At 41.5% G+C, this 14,237-nt stretch overlaps 1 protein-coding gene across 4 annotated transcripts in view; it reads left to right on the top strand.

Annotated features, from left to right (window-relative positions):
- TRIP11 (thyroid hormone receptor interactor 11) overlaps positions 1-5,165 on the top strand; it is a 64,354-nt gene extending 59,189 nt beyond the window's left edge. For all 4 annotated transcript variants that reach the window (XR_011533102.1, XM_008530197.2, XM_008530196.2 and 1 more), the window contains one exon: positions 1,744-5,165. Coding sequence is in view for 3 of the 4 variants with exons in the window: in XM_008530197.2 (XP_008528419.1) it covers positions 1,744-1,967 (224 nt within the window). In the remaining variant the exon portion in view is untranslated. The remainder of the gene's footprint in view (positions 1-1,743) is intronic.
- Positions 5,166-14,237: the final 9,072 nt, after the last annotated feature.

Here is a 14,237-nt window from a genome sequence, read left to right as displayed (position 1 = left end):
TCAGAGTTAGAAGTGTAGTTTATAGTTAGAGAAAGATTTTTTTCACTGTGAATATCTAAGTGTTACACTCAGTTACCAAACCTTGGTATGTTAATAACCTTTATAAGAGCAGTTCAGTAAACTGGCTTAGACATCCAAGAAGGTGGTGAGGGTCTGCCTGGAAGCAGATGGTTTGGTGGTTCTGCAATATGTGTACATAGTTTTCTATCCCACTGGGTTGTAAGGGTCTTATTTATACTCATATCCCCTATATTGGTATTAAGTAAAATTTCTTGAGTTGAAATTGAAGTATAATCCATTAGACCATAGATTCTTTATTTTATCTGAAATCTTCATATTTTAATATGGATTAACATGTTTGCTAGTTGGATTGTAAAGGTATTGTTATTATACACTCAAGTTTATATCACATATCAGATACTTAAATTTGGATAAAATGTTACAAAATTTATATTCTGAAATTTTAAGAACTTCCTTAGTCATTTAGACAAATTATTTCTATTTTCCTGAACTTTTATAGATGGAGAAAATGGTAAAATTTGTTGTTTAGGTAAAAGGTTTGGCTGCTAAATTTAGTGAAAAGTCTTAACTTTATCTAACAGGCGTAGACTATACAAAACTTTTCTTGTTAGACTAGATTGTGGCATCTTGAAGCGGCTTCCAGAATTCATTACGACACGGTCTGCCCCTCCACCCTTCCCTTCTTCCCTCTCCGCCCTCTGTCCTGCTCTCCCCAGCTTCAGTTATCAAGTCCTGTGCGCAGCTTGACTTGTGTTGATCAGAGACAAAAGCCAGCGATGTTCTGAGTTGGTATAGGGTTTGCATGAAAAAAAGCAACTTAGTCTTTAACCCTGGATTTGGAAGTGTGTGGTGAGGGTGCTGCTAAGTAGCACCAGAAGCTTTTCCAGAGTTTGGGAAGTTGTCATTCACAGGAAAGCGCAGCTTGGGGACCTAGGCGAGATCGATGATGAGTAAATTTGATGAATTTGTCTCATTGCTCTCTTTGTTTTAGAGTCTTCTTTTATTTGAATTTCCCGTTGAGAAAGTGGGCACCTTCAAGGGGTTGCTTGACTCTTAACAGTAAGGTTGTTGGTGGTCTTGGGTAGTAAAGCAGAATTTTATCCACTCAGCATTAGGACATAAACCAAATACCTGTTCCGATAAAAACCAATTGTTCCGCTAACTTTATGGAGACATGATTTGATCAAGAATTGTTTTCAAACCTTTCAATGTCTAAAAGATGATCTGGTAATATAATCCATATATTGGTTTTTCTTTGGGTAAGTTAATATGAAATCTGATTGTTATCAATGTCATATGGGTGCCAGTTCTTTTCATGAGCATCATAATTATTTGGGGGAAACGAGTTCTCAAGTCCATCTTTCAGATGAGTAGAGAGTTTGCCTTGTAACATGGGAAGCGCCTTTTAAAAAGCTGTTACTGTAGTAAATGCGGTTTATCAGTTATGTAACTGGTATTTAAATACAGAACAACAACATTAGTGTGTTTGGTAAGGTATAAGCTACACACACATAATCATCTCTCCCTGCCTCCTCCCATTCCTCTCTTACTGTCTCATCCTCCCGCACCCTTTTATGTTCATAGACCCTGCTTGTCGGATCCAGAATCCAGCAGCATCTGAATTAAATTTATTTAGGGGCAAAATCTGGGAACCTGAAACGCATGTACAGCGTTGACTAAAAAAAATGTAGGAGACTAAACAATTGCTATTTTATCCTTTAGATACAGCCGCATCCAGGTCAGGTAGAAGGGCAGATGTGAGTCCGTTCCTGGCGCCCCGCTCTGCGGCCGTGCCTCTCATCAACCCAGCTGGACTTGGACCTGGCGGGCCTGGGCATCTTCTTCTGAAACCCATCTCAGACGTGCTGCCCACCTTCACTCCTTTGCCGGTGTTGCCGGACAACAGCGCTGGAGTTGTGCTGAAAGAGCTTCTCAAGCAGCAGTAGCTGCTTCTCAAGGCAGAGACGACACACAGAGCACTTTAAAGAAAACGTGAACACTACGTGGATGTACTTGATCACAAGTGGCCTTTTGGGAACAGTCATGTGTTTGTTTTCAGTTGTACTTTCTCTAAATTTAATAAAAATATTCTTATCTTAATTTTTAAAAAATACTCTGAATACTCTTAGAAATTGCAGGTGTCCCAGGAGGAGGTGTTTGCTCTGTTTGCTTTTTTCCTTCTCTGATTAGACCTAATTTAAGTTAGAAACATTTGATCTTTTCTCTTAATTTACAAGAATAAGAAAAATAAAAAGACAGACAAAAGTACCAGTAGCTCTATATCAGCTCTTTCTCATTTTCAAGCTCTTTTAAGCTAGAGACGTGGCTTATCTTTTAAAGATAATCAAGAGATTTACAAAACAAAAAGAGGAAGAAAATAGTACTGGCCTATCTGCATAGTGCAGAAAATTGATCGGAAACATATAGTAATCTTCAGAGAATTTTGTGTGGACAAGCCAAGAACAAGGTTGTCCCTGGGAGGTCGTAGTGTCCTGAAGTGGGATGTGTGTGTATTCCTTTCTATGCAGTCTTGTCACATGTGCAGCTCCATGTGACCACCACTGCAGCACAGCTGCAGAACAGTTTCATCAAGGACCCCTCGTGCTCCCCTTTTATAATCATAGCCACCTCCTTCCCTACCCTCCTCCTCAGCCTCTGGCAACCACTCGCTGCTCTCCGGCGCTATAACTTGCTCATTTCAAGAGTGCTGTATAAATGGAATCATACAGTCTGTGACCTTTTGAGATTGGCTTTTTTCACTGAGCTTAATTCCCTTGAGATCCATCCACATGGTTGCGTGCATCGGTAGTTTGTTCTTTTTTACTGTTGAGTACATATTGTAGATATGTGATTTAGTTTGAAGAGCTAAGGTATCTTTCTAAAGGTTCCATTTTAAAACTGTTTGCTCACCCACATGCACACAACTCTCATGTAAGTGTTAAATCGTACAGCTGCGTTTATGTGACTATAATTAGCAATATCAGTACACGACGCCTCCTGCCTCTCTGAGGTGTTGATAGGAGAGGTTGTCAAGCCAGAAGTCATCCGTTCTCGTCTTCGTGGTCATGAGGGATGAAGTCACTTCAGCGTCACCAACACCAGGTGTTTGGAACTTAAAAGTAAGGGAGTATTTCTTTAATTTTTTATAAACGTCATAAAAATCTTGACTTGGAACTTAATTATATCAGGATGTTCATGTTTGTATTAATTGTTGAAGTTGTACATTTAAAGACATTTCTTGCAAATTTTGTAAATTTCAATATGCCTTTCAAATAGAAGCATCTGTGTAAACAAGGGAAGGTGGTGATAATACTGATCAAGTATGTCAACAGGCCTCCTCCGGCCGGGGCTGAATCTGGGTGTTTGTAAACTTTGCCGTGGTTAACTGTGCGCTTTCTGCTGTATTTAGAAGACCGGAAGTCTTTATGTGTTGATGGGTAAAATTTTTCTGAAAAATTTAGTAACTGAGACATTGCTGCTTCAGAACATCCACTGTCTCCTTAGCTAATTTATTTATATTGCCATTGTTATTTCCTACACTTTAGAGGAAGTTGTCATACAAGTTCTATATTAGAACTGTCGAACTGCCTCCTGTCCGTTTTGCCCAGTATTTCTCTATGAAATTATTACTCTTAGGTTTTATATGATCCTTTCGAAGATACTTTGACCTTCCTAAATTATTTGCTGCTTGCCATGGAAGTTTCATTTCAGTGTGGAGCATCTGAAATAAAAGTTTCTGAGTTAAAAAAAGACATGATCCTTCATTTTGAAGAAATAGAACAAGCAGAAAAACTTTCTGTTTTAATTTGAAAAGGAGATGTATGATGGGTATTTAAGTAGCATGTCATCATATTTTAGATGCCTCTTATGACGTTGTGAGTATTTCCTTCCCTGCTCGAAACAGCCTGTCCCCCTCACCCTGTCGTTGAACCTAAGTCTCGGAGCTCCTGTGGGTGGATTGCGTATCCAGACATCACAGCATGAGCTTACATGGCTGCTGTGGAACTGAGTATGTGGCCTCGTCCTAAAGCTGCAGCACCTCATGTTTCAGCTGTATCAGCACTGAGACTATAGCGCACTGGTCTGCAAGCTAAGTGTGTGTGGATCTACACCAGACAGAACTCATCTACTTTTCTGAAACTAAGTTGTGTCGGAGATGAACCATCTGCTCAAGGAATCTCAGTAACCCTATGGTGATGAAGCATGTAATTCTCATGTTAGCAATAGGACATTGCTAACAGGAATTTTACTGCAATATTGTAACTACAGTAGTTTTACTGTTTACTTCTCTATAAACTCACTAGAATTTGTGGTTGAATTTTGCCTTCACGGCCACAGGTTTTGACAACATTCCTAATGGTTTTCAACTGCTCTACTATAGTAGAAAATCCATCCAGCCATGGGATTTGACTTCATTATAATCCTGCATCATAGGGTTGTCTGAGTTTTAGTTCCTGCTATTATTGATTTAAAAGAAAAGAAGAAACAAAACCAAAACTAAACAGCGAAAACATAGGGAAAAAGGAATGACTTCCTTAAAAGCAGCCAATTATATGAATATCCCCCCAAATAAAGCCTCCAGGTTAATTGAAAGAGGGAAAAAGATTCTCAAAATACTTAATCAGTAAGTGGGAAAAAAACAGACTATATCTTAGGGGATGGGATTGATGGGAATTATTGAGAAAGTGCAATTGTGTGTCAAACAAATTTAGCATTTGAATTTGATTTAAAGCTAATGAATTTTTTCATATATCAACGTATTTGAAGTGTCTTCCATCAAAAAAGTTTATCTTTAATTTTGTAAATATCAAGTATAACTGATATTTATTTTATATATTCCTATGGAAAAAGCAATGATACTTTTACTGTTCTGACATTTGTGATTATTTGCCACTCTTTACTTTTTAACTTATTAAGGTTTCTCTACTTAAAATGGATAAGTTGTCTTTTGATTTTTAGAGGCATATCTAAATGTGGGAAATTTACAACCCAACCTTAATATTGAGTTATGTTTTATAGAGCTAACGTCAATGCATTTCTGAATTTCTCAGGAGCACTGCAAGGCAAAAAAAATACTCCAAATAAAAATGATATATGTAAGTTGGCAATGTCTTCATCCACAATAAAAAAAATTTTTTAGCAAACAGCTGCTGACTTTTTCTTTAGAAGGGGGAGAAATGACTCACACATGTTTATAGCTGAGTTGATGAACTACTGAGGCGAGTGTCTTCAAGTGCTCACCGGATGTCTGCTGCTGGGGCGCCACTGGAGTCTTGGAAATGTTAAGAAAGAACGATTTATAGATGCTCAAAATTATGTATGAAAAGAGGATCTCAGAGGTTTCAGCTAGCCTTTTTTTTCCCTTCGGAGGTGGTACTATGTGTCATTGGGCTTTTGGTCTTTCTGCAAGATAATCAATTACGTCTTCATTTTTTCTTAGATGTGGAACTTGAATATTTTCTTTAATTGAGGTCATAATAGTTTATAACGTTTCGAAATTTCAATTGTATGTTATTATTTGTCAGTCATCATTCACATGTGCCCCTTCACCCCTATTCGCAATCCCCAACCCCCTTCCCCTCTGTGACCACCGATCTCTGGAAGTTGAATATTTTTAACTGTTCATATGATGGTGGGATTGGAAGGAACGTGGGTTTTAAAGTTGAGAGATGGATTGGAGTACTAATTTTGACCCTTTCTGTCTGACCTCTAACAAAATTAGTTTGATTATGGGGCTGATTTTTCTCATCTCTGAAATAAGACTCACATAGTAAACGCACAGGGCTGCAAGGATCAATGGACACGCTCATTCGTAACAGTTAGTAAAAGAGTAAATGCGCCACCTGTGGGAATGCTTAATAAAGTCTACAGTTCTACACAGACGTTAGAAGTTGTGATTGTTACTGCCAAACAGTGGATAAGCATGCCAGAGTGGGGCGTTACTGAGGCCAAGGGTTGTTTCAAGAAGGTAAGGAGAGGTGGAAAGGGTGAAGGTCTTGCTGCTCTGGTGAGAGAAGCTTTAAGAAGAGTCCACTGGATTTAGGGACCATGAAGTCGTCGGCTTTGACTTAGAGCAGTGCTGGTGGAAAGTGGGAGCAAAAGCCATATTGTTAAGTGGGTTGAGTAGGTGATGAGCAAGTGGAGATAGTGTTGCAGGTACCTCTTCTGAGAAACGAGATTTTCAAGGGGAAAGAGGACGTAAGCACGAGACGAGTGGACTGGGAGACTGGAGCAGGTGTTAATGCTTACAGGAAGGACGCAGTTTAGATGGAGAGGCTGAAGAGAGTGGAAGAGAAGAGCTCCTGAGACGGGGAACTGATGGAGTCTGAACACATGGAGGGATTGGCCTTAGATAGGAAGGACTCCTTTAGTGGGGCAGGGAGATGCTGATAGCAGGTGCATTTGGGTGGAGGGAAGTTGTGGGGATTTTCTTGTGTGGGGTTGGCAGGGAGCTTTATCTGCTAAAAGTGAGCGGGGGTGGGGTGGTGTCTGAGGTTTGAGAAACTCACAGTCAAGTGGGAGAGACAGACGCGTGCAGATTACTAGAGAAGTGGGAGAAGTGCTCGTGGCACACGTGCCAAGTGCTTGGAGGCTCTGAGTTGGGCCTGGCAGACCAATGGGAGGGAGAGTGGTTGTTAAGCACGTCTTGAAGCAAAATTTGAGCACCCTAGAAGGAAGCAAGCCAGCAAACAAAATGTCAGCAAGAAGTCAAACAGTTCTTGCCTTAACCAATTCTACTGGAATACAAGATGTTATTTAATCTGAACCTTGTTTTCCTGTTCTTTCGATTTAGGTCATGTGAATATAAGATCTATCTGAGGGTTTTACAGCCTGTTATTCTCACAATTTAATGCATCCAGTAAATTAATAATCCATTATAATTACCACAATATTTGTTTTGGAGATAAAGAAAAATTCAAGAATGTTAATAAATGGATCATTTAAGGCAAATATTTGAACCTTTAGTTGGTTTTCTGCCTCGGCTATTTCTGTGCATCCGTCTTTTAGCCCTCCTGGGGTTAAGAAATTAATAATTTGCACTATAATGATATTTTAGCTGTGACAATCTTCAGCTGTGGCTGTTTTTGCAAGAGTACTCTCCTTTTCAGCTCTAACATTTTTTGACTTCAGTAAACTATTTCTGACCCTCAAAAATTAAATCTCAGTGATTGAAAATATTTGTGAACTTAATGTAAGTAAGAGTTTGTAAAGTTGTTTCTGGATATCCTTGGATTGTTAAAAATGTAAGATACATTATTTTTTGTAAAATATAAGGCATTTCAATGTTGGAGGACATTGTGAGAAGTTTCCTTCAAATGATGGCAAGTCAATCTCAGGCCCTTCTTGACCTGCCAGTCAATGGGCGTCCATTCTCAAATGCGTACATTTCCTAAAGGGCGGGGCCCATCCCAGGTGGTGAAGGGAAATAGGCTTCCTTTTAAAGAAAAGACTTGGAAACAAAGTAACATGAATTTGCTTCAGGTTTCCTATGCGGCTCCTTCCACCTAGGTGTATTTAAAACACCGCGGTATCATCTGTGAGTGAACACATTAATCCCTTTATAAATAAGGGATTTTCAAGCTCTCTCTCCGAATAAAAAGGGGGTGGTGATGATAAAGTTACAACTTCTACACTTAATGAGGTGATTTCTTTTTATTTTTGAAAACTTACATGGAATGTGTAGTTTTTGAAAGTGTTTGGAATCATTGCAAAGTCATCTCCCTAATGCTTTTGCCACATGGCTTGCACATTTAGGACTCGTGTGGTCTAGATCCGTGCCTTCCACCCCTGCGGTTCTCTTCAGGACCGCACTGCCCGCTGCAGTGCCTGGGCAGGAAAATACTGATCACCGTGAAAATCCATTCTCCACAGAATTGCTCTTCGAGACATTAAGACTTCCATTTTTATAAGTCTCTTCACTTTTTTTTTTTTTTTTAAGTCTCTTCACTTTTATTTTTTTCCCTTTGGACATTAGTTTTACTTGGTGAAAAGTAGTTTTACTCCTGCTTTCATCCTTTAATATTTGTGTGTGTCAAATATTTCAAACATTTAAGACTAGACGATAAATACACTAGCAGGGACATCTGGCTATGGCAGTGTGAAGAGGCCGGCCAACCCAACCTGCAAAAAACAAATAGAAAACCAAAAACATGGTCACACATTATTTTGGGGGCTCTGGTAATTGACCAAAGGCGGACTAGAAATTGAAAATTGTTGATTTTTGAAAAATTTCTTGAGCTTCAAGTAAGAACCGCTGGAGTCTGTAGCCTTCTTGCCTGGGGCTTCCCCCAACCCCCACCAACCCTCCCAGTTTTTCTAGCACCGAGCCCATCAGGAAAACCAGCAGCTTTGTTGCCTTCTGGGGGTGGACCCAATGGTGGGGAGGTGGAGGCTGTGCAAAAACCATGATTTTGTCAGTTGAAAGTGGTGAACTTGGGGAGGCCGGCCTGGAGGCATAGAGGTTAGGTTCGCATGCTCCACTTTGGCAGCCCAGGGTTTGTGGGTTCAGATCCTAGGCACAGACCTACACACCTCATCAGCCCATGCTGTGGTGGCATCCCCCATACAAACTAGAGGAAGAATGGCACAGATGTTAGCTCAGGGTCAATCTTCCTCACCAAAAAAAGAAAAAGAAAGTGGTGCGCTTAGAAGCAACTGTGGAGAAAACTCAGCTCTGCTAGCCTGAGTCCAGTTAGGGCAAGGGACCGACCAGTGGAAATTTAGTGGAGAGACCCTAGAACTGAGAAAGCCGTGGAAGGGCCCCAGCTGATGCACAGACCTGACTCACATGCAGAGAAGACCCGAGGGAGCCTGTGGGAAGAAATACCCCAGCTGACGTGAGACTGGCCTTTGAGCATTTCTCAGTCCACACACACATCCATGGGCGATGGATGGAAGCCACGTGGGCCGGAGGTGTTCACCGAGCACAGCCTCTGCTGCCCCTTGAGCTGTGCGGGAGCAGCCTCTGGGAAGCCAGAGTGAGAGAGAAAAATGAGAATAGGAAAACAGCAGAGTCTCCCAGGGGGGAGACAGATTCCTCAGTTTAAATCTAATCAAGTTTTTTAAAAAAACAGAAAAATACATCAGAATCAATAGCTGCTGCAATATAATCTAAATTGTCCAGATTTCAACCCAAAATTGTGAGTAATGCAAGGAAGAAAGGGTGACCCATACTCAGGAAAAAAGCAGTCACTGTGGCCTAAATGTTGGATTTCGCCCACGAAAACTTCAAAGCAGTGATTGTACATACAAAAATTACAGGAAAGTTTGTTCAAAGGATACAGAAAAAACACTTGCAGACTCATTACCCAGCTGTCGCAAATCTTAACATTATGCCATATTTCCTAAAGAAGTTTTAAAACTTTTTATTAGAAAAAATTTCAAACACAGACACAAAAGAGAGTAACATAATGAAGCCACGTACCCATCGCCCACTTCACTGATGATCAACTCAGGATTATCAACTCTCCTCTTGTACCACCACCTGCTTCCTTTGTTTCTTTTGAAAGTATTTTCACATGGCATGTCTTAAAACTGTAACAAATGAGGAGCCAATCTTGTTACTTTTTGTAGGACTGTAAGAGATGGTGGAACAGTGTATGACTTTCCTGTTCCCGAACTCTCCAGGAATGTTGTTGAAATCAGACATCCCGTCTGGATACAGAGAGCAGCTTACATGGTTTCTCCTACATTTGATGTTAAAAGTCCTCTCTTCTATGCAGTATGATGATATATATCTTTTATGATATATAATAGTTACACATATTTTGTACTTTTATTTGGCAAAATGAAAAGTTGACAGCATAATATTGTTCCAGTTTTGGAGGGGGTTGATTTTACTGGTCTGATAAATTCAAGAATCTGGGAGCCACCAATCTTATTGTATATAGATTGTATATAGGAAAAGAGGTAATTTGAACATCATCCTATTATAAAATTATATTAGATCGTTTGCCCCAAACCTCAATCCATATTAAGGGTTAGAAAACAAAAATGAAACAGAGATGGCAAATAGAAGAATGTCGTTAGCTATTTTCTTGGGTGCAACCCTGGGGCTCCGTGACAAACAGTGTGCTTGCCTGCAGTGTTTTGTCGTGGGGGTTCCATATTCTACACGTGTTATATGTTAAAACCACAGTCAGTTAAAACAATCCGTAAGAAAAGCCCACGTGTTTTCTTGATTCGCTGAATTTCCTGAGAATTCCAAGTATGCACAGAAAATCCTGACAGCCCTGAGCAAGTTGGTTACATTAAACTGCAGTTAGAGACCACCCAGGAGAGGAGAAGAAATCCCGGAGCAGTGGTTCGAAAACCCAGGTCCCAAGCTCTGTCCTGCCTCTGATTGTAGGATCTTGGGTAAATTAGTCTCTCTGGGCCTTAGTTTTTCACATTTGTAAAATTAGGAGGTTACAGGAAATGCTTTGCAGGGTTCAGGGCTCGATCACCTTCTCCAGGCAATGTCCTACGTCCTTTTTTAAGAGTCCCAAGATGGGTGGGGGCACCTCCTTGTGCCTTACTTTGGCATATGCACACCTACTTACACTACTGACCCATCGGTGCCTCATGATAAAAAAGAGAGAAAGGTTTTTAACCTTTATTGAGAGCCTACTGTGCGTTGGCACCTGCTAGGTGCTTTATGAATCTCCTTTACAACACCATAATATATTTTTGGCCCATTTTATAGCTGAAAACCTGAAGCTCAGCAAGGTTAAAAACTTTCTTAGGGTTCCGTGTTTGTCAGGATTCCCCAGAGAAACAGAACCAATATTTCTAAAGGTCATTATATGCTTACCACAAACATAACACTGAGGACAGAAACTGTGAAGGATGGGATTAAGACATCTAAATACATAAAAATGTAACGTGTATGTTTCCAAAAATGTCATAAATAAGACTAAAAGGCAAAAGACATACTGAGGAAAATATTGGCAACATAAATGACAATGAACTATCTTTACCATAGAAATAAAGATGGGCACAGAGAGTAGAGAGATCATTGGTGCTCTTTAGGGTTTCTGGCAGAGGTTGGTGCTTGTCTTCTGATAACCACTGTCTGCTTTCACAGTAAGAAAACTCTAGATTTTCAGGTAAGTAGACTCATGATCTCTCAGAACACAGACTACATCTCCCAGCGTCCTTTGCAGCTAGGTTCAGCTATCAACTCTCTCCTGCTTTCTGAAATGAGGGTGTGGTGGCGGTGGGCCGTTTTGGACCATGTAGAGGGAGGTCAACACCCTAGAGAGACTGCCAAGCAACAAGATAGAAGGAGCCTGAATCTCTAGGACCTTCAAGGGAGAGAACTGCCATGCTACCCCAGACCACCCCCACCTACAAAGTATGATGTGAGAGTGTATATCATTTCATCATCAAACATAATCATGGTGCTATTTCTATTTTTAAAAACCCACAAACCACCATCCCTAAAGCCTCAAACCAAAACCACCACTAGGGTGGGATCCTTTTGACTTTTTTTATTTGTTGACAGGTAGTGAACTAATTACCCTGACTTGGTGCCTCATAAATCAGGAGAGGAAGTGGGTTTGGGAAACATCCCATAAGAAGCTGAACATTTAGGTCTGCAAAGCAAGAGAGAAGTTAGGGACGTGAGAGGGATTTATTTGAGAGTCATCTGCATAATGCTGACAGTTTGTGGGACCTATGTCCCGTAACAGCTTCGAGACCGGTGACATTCCCAGGACAAGAGGGCAGTGAGAAAGGGCAGAGAGGCTGGATCTAAGTTTGGGGGACTCTTTGGTTAGAGAGGAGGAGAAAGAAAGGGGCTGGAGAAAATGCAGTCAGTCATAGTAGTTAAACTAGGATAAATTAAAGTCATGGATACAAGAGAGAAGATGGGTCATCAAGGGTGAAATCCTTCAAAGAGACAAAAGAACAGTTCGGAGGGGAGAAAAGATCATCGCATTTGGCCACGAGCTCACTAGGAAACTTAGGGAGCACCATTTTGGGTGAATGGTGAGGACATGGCCAGATTTCAGGGGGTTAAACTGGGACTAGGTGGTCAGGAGGTGACTGACACACTCACTGAGAAGCCTGGTGGAGGAGGAGAGCAGGAGCCACTGGGGCATCGGGAACAATAGAAATTCTTCCCCCGTCCCAGGATGGGAAGACCTGTGGCGTGGGGCTGCTGCCCAATACTGTTCTTAGGCATTGGCTGTTATTTTAGTTTTCTGATCATTTGGGGCCAAATTTGGATAACATGAGAAGTGAAAGGCTTTATTAATACTAAGAATAGAAAAAGAGAAGGTAATGATGGAAGGCTCCAAGGACTTCCGGAGTGTTCCTGGGGAGCTGGGACGAAGGGAGGGAATTAGCCCTATAAGCAGTAAGTCGGAGAAACCAAGGCTTGGTCAACTGGAAGGAGTGAGGACTCTAGAACCAAACGGGCTTGGTTTGGGCTCCAGTTTAGACTGTTTAACAATGATCTGTGTGGCCCTAATCTCTCTGGGTCTGTTTTCTCATCTACAAAATGGAGGGTCTCCCATTTTACAGAGTTTTTCTGGGGTCAAGAGAGAGAGCGCGTGCAGAGCCCAGCACAATCACAGACGTGGGCTAACACCCTCCTCCCTGTTTTCCATTCACTCCCAGGAAGGCATTGTGATGTATTTTTGGACAGTGAAAAAATAAGCAATTTAATATGAATAGTCAAAATATATCATGACATGCATAATTTTGTGACTTTTGCCCCCAATTTGAAACATCACCTTTGAAAAAAAAAGGACAGCCCATCTATCTTCCAACCCATGGCACAGCAAGGAAACTGAGCTTCTTTCGAGCCGCAAAGGTCCCATTCAGCAGATGATAAGTCCTGTTTGTGCTAAATTTACATCGCGTGAAGTTTTTCCACAGTTGTGATTGGATTTGCTTCTTAGATGGGAGACGGGACAGATGTTGGAATCCCTACTTTGCAACTAAAAAAGAAAATCACTTAGAAAAGGAAGTGATGATCTCTAAAAGCCAGCCAGTGTCACTTAGCAGTTCCTGCTCAACAAACCTCATTTTCTTTTTGAAAATAGAATTGCTAGATCAGGAGACGTGACAATAATGTGTGTTTTGATGTTCACAGGACATCTGACAAAGTCTCACCAAATATTTGTGGACAAGATGGGGAAATGTCCGCCAAGTGAGAGAAGTTGGTGGCACCCCAAGTTAGACACATGGTCCCAAAATGTTGAAGAAAGAGAAGTAGATTGGTGCCAACCTGGACACAGTGGTTCAAGCCAGCGCCTGTTCTGGTCAATCTTTTTTCTATTTTGTGTGTGGGACACCGCCACGGCGTGGCTTGATGAGCAGTGTGTAGGTCCACACTCAGGATCCGAACCTGTGAACCCCGGGCATTGAAGTGGAGCCTGTGAACGTAACCACTATGCCCCTGGGATGGCCCCTCTAGTAAATTTTTTATTGATAACTCTGATAAACTCAAGGAGGTCACAGTCAGCAGATCTGTGGTTCTCAAAGCTGGGAGAAAGACTTAATACTTTAGATAGTAAATTCGCGTTGAAAAAGATCTTGAACAACAGACAAATTTAATAGGGACACATGCAAAACGTTGTTCTCTGTGAAAAAGAATCAGCAATCCAAGTATGGGATGAAGGATATGGCGTCAAGCAGCCTGTGTACTACGGATTATTTTCGTTGGTCCAAGTTCAGTATGAACCAGAGACTGCTGCAGGCGCCGGAGGGGGAGACGGAGCAGGCTGCAGCGGGGTCACGTGACACTGAGGATGCGTCAAAAGAACTGGGGGTGTTCAGCCTGGGGAAGAGGATACCAGCAGGGGCAAGAGGTGGAACTGTTTCCTCGAAAAGGTGGCTAGTTACAGAGAAGAGGGAGTAGCCTGTGGCTGCAGACGGGAGAATTAGGACACATGGAAGGTAGTCACATACCGGGAAGCAGTATGTGGGTTCATCTCAAGACGGAACTTTCCAACAATTTGAGCTGCTCATCAGAGAGCGGGGCTGTTTTGTGAGGTTCTGATTTCCTCACCCATGGCAGTGGAGAATTCACTAGTTATTAAAGATCTCTTGGAGAGGGTTGGGAGGGGCGGGAATTTGGACCAATCATGAGGATAAGTAACTTTTACTTCATTTCCGTGACAACCCTAGAGGTAGCTGTTAGCTCCATTTTGCAGATGAGGAAACCGAGATGCCAAGAGGTTAAACTTGTCCAAGGTCACCCAACAGGTAAGCGACAAAACCAGGAC

The sequence above is a fragment of the Equus przewalskii genome, chromosome 25 (assembly GCF_037783145.1).
Source record: "Equus przewalskii isolate Varuska chromosome 25, EquPr2, whole genome shotgun sequence".
In the NCBI taxonomy this organism is placed as follows: Eukaryota; Metazoa; Chordata; class Mammalia; order Perissodactyla; family Equidae; genus Equus; species Equus przewalskii.
Note: the sequence above shows the minus strand (reverse complement) of the source record. Positions and strands in the feature narration are given on the sequence as shown.